Source organism: Octopus bimaculoides, chromosome 8, assembly GCF_046866305.1.
Source record: "Octopus bimaculoides isolate indiv1 chromosome 8, ASM4686630v1, whole genome shotgun sequence".
Taxonomy (NCBI): domain Eukaryota; kingdom Metazoa; phylum Mollusca; class Cephalopoda; order Octopoda; family Octopodidae; genus Octopus; species Octopus bimaculoides.
Genome location: NC_142935.1, coordinates 589,725 through 600,114, shown reverse-complemented (window position 1 = coordinate 600,114; position 10,390 = coordinate 589,725). Strand labels below are relative to the sequence as shown.

Below are 10,390 nucleotides of genomic sequence, written 5' to 3'. Positions count from 1 at the left end.
CCATTTCCTCTCACGCTTTTACATAGTGTTGGTGTATTTGTTGATTGTGTGAGGAGGGGTCGACTGTCTTGTGCTTTCTCTCCGCCTTAAGCAGGATCAGCAATGCCAACAGTAAGGAACATGTTCTATTCAGACCTTAGGGGGTCCGAATTGTCCTCTTCGGAGGAGTGGCTCGTACGAGCAGTTGATAGAATGGACAAGTGTTTAAGGAAGAAGAAAGATTTGCTGAAGTGACAGAAGTCACAAAAAAGGAGGTGGACCTGACAAACATGGAGAAATATGAGAAGATGGCACGTAGGATCGGTGGTGATGCTAAGTTGTCCCTACTCCAGAAAGTATTGGAAAATATGGGTAAGAAAACAGTAAATATATAAGGTGTACTCAGTGGAAGAAAGGAAAATTGAAAACGTTGAGGCAGAGGAAGCAGATTTGGAACAATTGTGGTTCAAGAAGGCAGGAAAGGCAAAAGAATATGCTGTAACCACAGTAACCTACATATCTTGGAAGAAGGACTTCCAGGATTAGGGTGGAGAGAATCCCACCAGAAACAGATGTGGCTTGGGTTGTGGCGGCTGTTCTTCTCGGAAGTAAAGAAGAAATAGCCGTCCTGCAGGCCACGAAAACAGAAAATTCTGTATGGAAAGAGCAAACATTAGACCTGATCATATTGGGTATTGGCAGAACCACTGAAAATATGGTGGAAACGGTGACCATTGGAGATGTAGTGTTGAGAGTGGGGGTGGGGGTGGAGGGCAGAACCCCTCGTTGCTTTAAATGTTGCTAAAAAAGGCCTCTGCAGAGGAAGAAGTTAGAAAGGGTCCGGAGAAGGTGCAACAGGAAGAAAAGAGAAACAAAGAACAGTGGATGGTAGCTGAAGGAAGAGGAAGAAAGGACAGATTGAATTAGAACCCCAAGCCATACACCCCGTCCCACCCCACCCCACCCACCTTCTCAGACACCCCCTCCACCCATTCCCCTCCGATACAAAGTAAGAGAAAAAAACAAATACAAAAAAACACAAGGCTCAACAGGCTCCCCCTCCTCCCACTGGAAATTGTTTCGCGCGTGTTTGAAAGGCGTAGACCAAGAAAGGATCCAGAAGAGAACAAAATGGAGGACTGCAAGATTTGTGCATATCGATGGATGGACAAACACTGAGGTGTCCGAAAGCCAAAAAAACGACGAAATATTGAGATTCAAGAGGGGTTATAAGTGTTGGAAGGTGAAATGTGATTTAAAGACGATATCAGACAATATAAAGTACGACGAACTGACCCAGAGATACTCCACAGCCATTACAAGCCTTCAATTCCATTACAACTTTCTCTCTCTCTCTCTCTCTCTCTCTCTCGAGCTATAGAAAGACAAATACACACGTTATATACCTACAGACATCTATATAAACACACATGTAATAATAAACAGACACGTTTCCGAAGAAACCTTTCACTAAAAAACACATTTTCGAAGGTGAGGGGCGTGACTGCATCCGCACCCTTTTTCTTTAAACATGTTTTATAAATGACATTTGGCAGAAATACGTTTGAAAACAATAATAAACGAATGCTGAAATTATAAAAATTAGTAGTAACGAAGTCTGAACAAAAGCAAAAGCATGTTAGTGTTTTGTTTTGTCTTTTTTGAAACAAGCGAAAGCCAATTAAAAGGAAATCTCTTTGCCTTACCTTGTTCGAAAATGTCTGCGATTCAGCAGAAGACATCAGCTGTGAAATGGTTTTGGCTTCTTTTGCGATTTCTGGCGCAGAATTTTTCAGCGAATAACTTGTATTTTTCGATTTTCTGGAGATAGAATTACAGAATAAAGGTGAATTTTGTGGTTTATGCTTTGTCGGGTGTTGAACGAGAGAAATGTTGAAATTTACCTTTTTTTCACACATTCGAATTCACCGCCATTAATATGCGCACACACCTGCTATTGCGCACGCGCACGCGAGTCGTGACTAGTCGATCCTACAATAACAATCTATTGCCAATGCATGTATGCACAAAACATGCAGGACGGTTTGTTTTGGTTTTTTTGAACAAAGTAAATAAAACACATTGTAAACAAAACGCAAACACCCTCATACATGTTTTGTGCGTGACGCGCGCTGGAGAGTCGTAGGATCCACTAGTCACGTCTCGCATGCGCGGATGCGCACCCTGGATCCAATCTTCTTGAATCGTACCTTGATATTATGTTTTCATTTCAAAATAAAACCAACAAAAATAATCTCCCATAATCTTTACCTCCGCTGATTTTTACATGCCCCGATGACCGATCTAAGAAATTTGGGGAACGATTTACCGTCTGGTGAATGGAACCGAGTATATGCAGATTCCAATAGCTTGCCAAATTGTCAGTCATAAATTTTCTGCAAGAACGTTTTGTCTGATAACATTCTCCAACATCTCTGCACTCCTATCGGGTAGACGTTGAAGAAATCCTTTTTCTGGTTGTGGTGTCATAACATCCAACAACCCAAGTTTTGCAACACATTCGTCGTCCATTGTTCTTCTTTTTGAAGAACAAACTTTCATGGAACTCCACTCTATGGTCCGGACCAGCAATTGGAGTTTTGTCCGGCACCAGTTTTTTGCCAAACAAACATCTCTACAGAACTGGTGCCACTGAACGGCAGTTCTTATATCAATGCAATTTATTCTTGCAGATATCGTGACAGTTAATTCGAAAATGAAAAATAAAATTAAACACTAAATAAAAAAAAAAATTCCATATAATGGCAGCTTGGAGTTTTCTCCAAAGGTTCCTTTCCTGATGGAAAGAGGAATTGTATCTTTTTTACTTTTAGCTCACTTTCTTTTGACAAAATCCCGTCAATAGAACGACTAGAATTTTGAAAATTCATTGAACAGCCATGCTACATGGCAGTGAAACATGGGCTGTGACTGCTGAGGACATGCGTAAGCTCGCAAGGAATGAAGCCAGTATGCTCCGCTGGATGTGTAATGTCAGTGTGCATACCCGTCAGGGTGTAAGTATCTTGAGAGAAAAGCTGAACATAAGAAGCATTAGTTGTGGTGTGCAAGAGAGACGATTGCGCTGGTATGGACATGTGGTGAGAATGGATGAGGATAGCTGCGTGAAAAAGTGCCACACCCTAACAGTTGAGGGAACCCGTGGAAGAGGTAGGCCCAGGAAGACCTGGGCTGAGGTGGTGAGGCAAGACCTTCGAACATTGGGCCTCACCGAGGCGATGACTACTGAGCGAGACCTTTGGAAATGTGCTGTGCGTGAGAAGACCCGGCAAGCCAAGTGAGATCGCTGCCAGTGCCCCTGGACTGGCTCTTGTGCGGGTGGCACATGAGATGCACCATTTTGAGCGTGGCCGTTGCCAGAACCGCCTGACTGGCCTTCGTGCAGGTGACACGTAAAAGCACCCACTACACTCTCTGAGTGGTTGGCGTTAGGAAGGGCATCCAGCTGTAGAAACTCTGCCAAATTAGATTGGAGCCTGGTGTTGCCATCCGGTTTTACCAGTCCTCAGTCAAATCGTCCAACCCATGCTAGCATGGAAAGCGGACGTTAAACGATGGTGATGATGATGATGATGTATGAGCCAATGAAGGAGGCCTCTACATGGTAGCTAGACCTGCTAGAAATAGCAACCAAATCTCCCTCAAAATCACACCCTACTCTCTTATCTATGTATATATGTAAGTATGAGCCAATGAGGGAGGCCTCTACATGGTAGCTGGACCTGCTAGAAATAGCAGCCAAATCTCCCTCAAATCACACCCTACTCTCTTACCTATGTATATATGTATGTATGAGCCAATGAGGGAGACCTCTACATGGTAGCTGGACCTGCTAGAAATAGCAGCCAAATCTCCCTCAAATCACACCCTACTCTCTTATCTATATATATATGTATGTATGTATGTATGAGCCAATGAGGGAGACCACTACATGGTGGCTAGACTCAGGATATGCTGCGTCATGTGGTTCTGGATTTGTTAATGACAGGATGGTCATGGCTGTGATACTTTTGATCATGGATTTTGCTCAATCTGGACTAACCTGAGGTTAAACAACACCAACAACAACAGCCACCACACTCCCCCCTTAATCCTTCAGCATCCTCACAACATCAGAAAAGAGGATGGTGTTCAACCACATTCCCATCTGGCAAACAAAACACTTCACAACCACTTGAAGACAGAACCACAGCGCAGAATGAGGGCAAACCAAAGTGTCGAGTGGTCCAACACCATCTAAAAATGCTGTTGGTCAATTAGGATTGTTCCGATCACTGGAACAGCCTGCTCGTGAAATTAACAAGCAAGTGGCTAAGTGCACCACAGACATTTTTTACTGTTTTCTATATGCTTCAGCCATTTGACTGTAGTCATGCTGGAGCATCGCCTTAAAAGGTGTTAGTCGAAGAAATCAACCTCAGAACTTATTCTATCGCTCGCTTTTGTTGAACCACTAGGTTACAGGGACACAAACACACCAGCATTGGCTGTCAAGGAATGGTGGGGGGACAAACACAAAGACACACATATATGTGATGGGCTTCTTCCAGTTTCTTTCTACCAAATCCACTCACAAGGATTTGCTTAACCTGAGACTATAGTAGAAGACAAGATGCGACTGACATGCATACGATAGATGTAGTTCTCAGGGAAATCCAACACAGAACACAGAACATGATAAGCTGGTCCACTGAATTACAGGTATGACTCATTTCTGCCAGCTGAGTGAGCTGAAGTAAAGTGTGGGAACCAAACCCACACCCTTACGATTATGAGCTGAATCTCCTAACCAGGAGCCACACACCTATAAAATAACAACATAACAGGATAATCAACCGACATCTAATCCGTTGTCCCCCAGACATTGCCAGGCAACTATTTCAACCCTGGATAAATCACCAAGAAAACTGGTTCCAAAATAACAGACTGCCAAACCCTATCTGATTTCTTAGCAGCAAACCCCATGGAACATCAGACAACTGACCCCGCTACACTTAAACCCACAGAGATATCTCACATGCAAGAGACAAAACTACCAGGAGATACGTACAAGTGCAGGTGTGTAGCTTAGTGGTTAGAGGGCTTAGACGATTACAATTAAACACACGTATATTATCATTTATTAAATTGCATTCAATTTGCCATGCATTATTCGTTTCATTATCCATCATCTTTTCCTTCAATTTTCAGGTACATTGAAGACCCTTTATTTGTCATTGCTTCAATCGACGTGAACAAAGTGTCTGGCAAAAAGTTCTGCTGAGATCGAAAGGAAACTTTATCCACAAAACACACAGAGAATGTGCAGCAATGAAGGCCAAACAGTGGTGGACGAACATAATCCCTTAAAGACTGACACTTTCAAAGGTGGCTCTGCATGTATGTGTGTGTGTATGTGTGTAACAGAGTTTTGTTGAGTTGAAGTGGGATTTAAAGGGTGTAAACGAAGAGGCGACCAAGCGCAAGTTGAACCAAGACGGAACTAACTACAACTGTAGCTATTAAGACTGAACACTATACTATACATTACACAATGTAGTCCTAGATACACTGTCTGAATAACAGAAGGGATGGTCATTGCTGGAACATCTTTGATTGTAGAGCTGCCCGGATCAGGACTGACCTGGGATTAAACAACAACAACTGGCCTATACGTTTTGGCTCGAACTGCTTGAAGTAGTAACCAAATCTCGATTAAAATCCCACACAACTACTTCAAGCAGAGACGTAGGAATAGGATGGGATGGTCACGGCCAGAGTGACTTTGAGCACGAGCCTGCTCAGTCAGGTTTGACCCTGGGTTAAATAACAACACGCACACTATAATACAAAAGTAGCCTATACGCCTCTTTTTTCGAACAGACAAGTTACAGGGGCATAATCGCATCAACATTAGTTATACGGCGATGGTGGGGTGACATACAGACACACAAATACATACATTCGTATATATATGCGTGCGTGTTTGTGTGCTTACATATGTACCTACCTACGTCTCTCTCTCTCTCTCTCCACACACACATATATACATATATATATATAGAGAGATATATATATATATATACATATGTGATAATATACGGTAAAACCATATAACCGGAGGAGGGCTTACTCTCCAAGTAGAGAAGTGGGTAAATATAAATAGACCTCGTAACGATACCAGCTACCAAATGGTTTCACGGCGAATTGGGGCCCCAAGTGACCTTTGTAAAGTCATTGGGGAGATTCCCGAGCCGATTATCGAGGTCTATTTAGATTTATATATATATCGTATATTTATAAAGAGGGCAAATTTAGCCATTTCTCCGTAGATTGAAAAAAAAGATGAACAACTGTAATCGATTTCCGAACATTATTGGGTTCTCATCAAACATGAAAAATAGAATTTTTGTTGAGTCAGTCTCAATAAGTATAGATTTATTCATCGGAGAAAGTTACATAGTGACTGAAGGTTCGAGAGTTTCGTGCAGAGGCACTTATCAAACTAATTAAATCAACGTTTTCTATATAAAACGAAAAAGCAGGACAGTATCGGAAACAGATATGACGCAGATACTATTTTATATATAGGCAGGAAGACTTTTGGTTAATAATATGACAGAATTAAGGCAAGATAAAAAATGAAAGTTGTCAATATATAAGGTATTCTGCCTAAACTACGTCTTTAAGATACGATGTGTTAGTAGTAACGCAAAAAGGAAACTATTTCCTAAGGAACTCAAGCAGATAGAGAGGAATAAAGACAAAAGGAAAGTAAAGATTTAATGAAAAGGTGAATCAGGTTGGAGTTGAAAAAAAAGGCACTTACCCAGGCAGTGGTCAAGCAAATAATGGTATGGAGTATTAAATGGTCGTTTTGTATTGAAAGAATTTTGAAGGGGTTTTATTTTTAGACTGGGGTCAAACGGTCGAATCCAGTCAACCGTGTTTTAAGTCTTTAGCAACACCAATTACAAAGAACTTGGGAGTGGTACTAAAAGATGGAGAGAAGTATTGACAGACAGAAACTAGGTGGGAGCTGTCTTCAAGAATTCAAGTAATGCTATATATTCAAAATTAACCATACATGCTGGTTTTGTTGTTGTTATTGTTGCTGCTACTGTTGTTATTGTCAATTAAGTTTTGGTATTTTGACGCTATTTGCCTTCAGTTCAGAAGTTAGTGGTTCTAAACTCCCTAGGGAATTTTATGCCAGCTTCATTACTTTTATTTATTTATATGTTTATTTTTTTCTTTGTTTTGAAACGAGATCGAACTTAAGCATTTTATACCGATAGATTTTAAACACTTTTTTTCTGCAACTGGTAAGATTTTGTAGGGGATGCAAATTTTGATCTTGCAACCCCTGAAAACTCTAGGGGGTGTGGGTGCACCCGCTGCACCCCCTGTTCCCGGCCCTTGTATATATGCCTGTTTATATTTATATATATATACACACATACATATATATAGCGTGTATGTGCTTCATAGAAGCCCACAAATTTATATATATATATAAAAGAAGAGGCGGGGAGCAGTAAATTTGAGTAAAATCTATTTAAGATTTAGTTGTTAAGTTAAATAAATGAGGGGAAAGTGCGAGAGTTCCGTGAATGGATTTCGTCAAAGTTTGACGAGTCTGAATTACGAAACTCTTGAGTAACTTACGTAACCCTTCATAGATAGGTGTGTGTGTGTGTAGATAGACAGACAGAACGTAGACCGTTAGACAGACAGATAGATTTCTTTATTAGCTACACAGGGCCGTATACAGAGGGGAAAATACAATGTAGAACTTTTCTATTCGAAAGAAAGAAAGGAAAAAAAAAACGATTAAAAAAGTTTGGGGCGTGTAAACAGCAAAATAAAGTGGAGTAAAAAGGTAAAACAAATTAAGTTTATCTGTGGAAAGAGGAGTCTGCGAAAAAGACCACGGTGACCTCAGGCAAGGAACCGAAACCAGTGCCCTAAGGACAGCTTCTAAGTAACGATGGTCAACCTTATCGAAAGCTTTCGATTGATTCAAACTAATCGGTGCCCCCAACCATGCACGATTCCTTAACTACCCTGTCTATGATGTAACGCATCAGATGGAAGTTGTCATGGATACTCCTGTCCGGCACAGCGCATGTTTGCGTCTCAACGATAAGCTCCAACCTCTCGGCTAGCACCGTGGCCAAAATTTTCAAATCTGCGTTGAGCAGAGTGATGGGCTGAAAATGATCTATAACAATCTCCTTGTTTGGATCTTTCTTTAACGCTACCACCGCTCCCCACCTCACAAAACTGCGGATACTCCCATTTTGATGCCAGTGACAGTAGACTGCAGCCAAAATGCCTCCAAACAAGTCTGGAATATGACAATAAGGCTCGTAAGGCAGACCGTCCAAGCCCAGCCTGTCATTGCACCACATACACTCCAAGCCATGCAGGTAGGCACTAAAGTCCACCCTGCATTCTGACCCACCAGTTGTCCCGTACAGTCGGGCAAATTACTGTTGAAAGGCCTCACACATCCTTTCGGGCTCGAGTAATTCGCGCCCCTGTTCATCTGTCAGAGACCGAATGGTGGCTTTGTTGCCTTGTTGCGCCTCTGCCACTTTGACCTCTCAGGTGGCTCCAACTCCTTCGTTTCCCAGAGCACTCATCCTAGCTCTGACAACATATCCTTCGTGTTTGGCGTTGAAATGTTGGTCATGGGCCAACCTCACTGCCAACACATTGGATATGATGCCACATGTATGTGCCTCTTCTAATTTCTTAACTAGGTCTCCCTCTATTCTATTTCGATCTATCACTAGAGCCTTTTTATACCTAACCGAGTCTATTTTAATTGCTTTCTTTAGGGCATACCACCATCTATTGTTGATGCTGGTGCCCGTCAACGCCCTCTTAACTAGTGTGCTAATCCGGTCTCTGTAAGCCTGGCACGCCGTGAATAACGCATCAAGTTTCCAGTAACTGGGACCCTGCCTATGACTCTTATCTAAGTCAAACATACAAGTCACAAATTTATGACCTGTGTAGCTGACTATATGAAACTGTGGACAACCTACACTATCCCTATCCACTGTCCTGTAAAACACTATCTAAATACGATCAGGATGGCCCGATGCGATTGGTCCATGTCCACTTTAGTGCATTCAAGTGGTTCAGTCGGTACCTATCAGACAGTTGGAAATGTATGAGTGGGTCTTTGAAGCATTTACATCCCCTTCTATTTCTATCTCTACCCACGTAGTCTAGTTGCATGTCCAAGGTAGCGTTCCAATCCCCCACTGAAAGTAAAAGTCGAGACGTTCCCAGGAAAACCTCTAGACGTTGAAAGAAATCCAGCTGACCTGTTAAGGACGGTGCATAAATTGTTATCGGTCGAAAAGCACACCATTGACATCCAAAACGATCAGCCTACCCTCCGGGTCTAGGAATATTGCTCTTACTTTGAGGTCCAGACTCTTCCTAAAAGCACCATGGTACCACCTCCTCCCATTCTTGGCAGACACGGAGAAAAACAAACGTCAAATTGTCTGCTGAACATGTGTTGGGGAGACCGTGGGTTGTGGAGTCTGGTCTCACTGATGGTTATATGTCTATTCTGTGACTCGATCTCAATTAACAGACAGCCTTGTTTCCATGGGGACCCCAAGCCACGCACATTTATACAACCTATTCTAAGCATGTTCCTATCGAAAGTTGTGTTTTACAAACAAAAGGAAAAGAATGAGAGAGAGAGAGAGAGAGAGAGAGAGAGAGAGAGAGAGAGAGAGAGAAAGAGAGAGAGAGAGAGAGAGAGAGAGAGAGAGAGAGAGAGAGAGAGAGAAAGTCACTGTTTGAAGGTTGGTTGTTCCCCTCCTCAAAATCATTTCTCAGAATGTTTTTTGTCCATTTTTTTTTCCTGTTAATTACTTTTGAAATCTCCCTCCTGCATCAAGGTAGAGAGATTTCAGTATGTTTTGTGTCACGTGAAGGAGGTTTTTTTGTGTTGTGCATGGGTGATTGTTTGTTTTCACATTCACTTCTGTTGGTGTATTACATTAGGTCTGAATTGTTTGTGTTTATTGCTATCAACTTTCGTAGGGCCATTTGGTATTCGTGTGTTTGTAGTGTTGCTGTCAATCTTTTTTATTTTGTGTGGGAGTTTTGCTCTTCTGAGCGGTGAACCCTCCCTGCTTTGTTTGATTTTATGTCTCTTTTCTTTCCCCTTTTTCTTCTCCCCCCCCCCCCTCCATGGCCATTTGCCATTCATCTTTTAATTTTTACCGTTGTCACCCGATAACCAAGGTAAGTGGGAATCCTTAGAAATCCCCTGCAATCCAAACACTTTTTGTCGAGTGTCCCTTTGCCCGTTCTTCCGTATCAAATCGAACCTCGATCCAGGCAAATCTTTACACTCTTGCAATATATGTTTTGA

General features: G+C 42.0%; 2 protein-coding genes across 7 annotated transcripts in view; one reads left to right on the top strand and one right to left on the bottom strand.

Moving 5' to 3' along the window:
- Positions 1-10,390, top strand: part of LOC149134280 (uncharacterized) — an 880,637-nt gene that overhangs the window by 295,454 nt on the left and 574,793 nt on the right. The gene's annotated exons all lie outside the window — the stretch shown is intronic.
- Positions 1-10,390, bottom strand: part of LOC149134287 (uncharacterized) — a 227,343-nt gene that overhangs the window by 198,787 nt on the left and 18,166 nt on the right. For all 3 annotated transcript variants that reach the window (XM_089355974.1, XM_089355975.1, XM_089355976.1), the window contains exon 3: positions 1,686-1,800. In XM_089355974.1, coding sequence (XP_089212100.1) covers positions 1,686-1,800 — 115 coding nt within the window. The remainder of the gene's footprint in view (positions 1-1,685; positions 1,801-10,390) is intronic.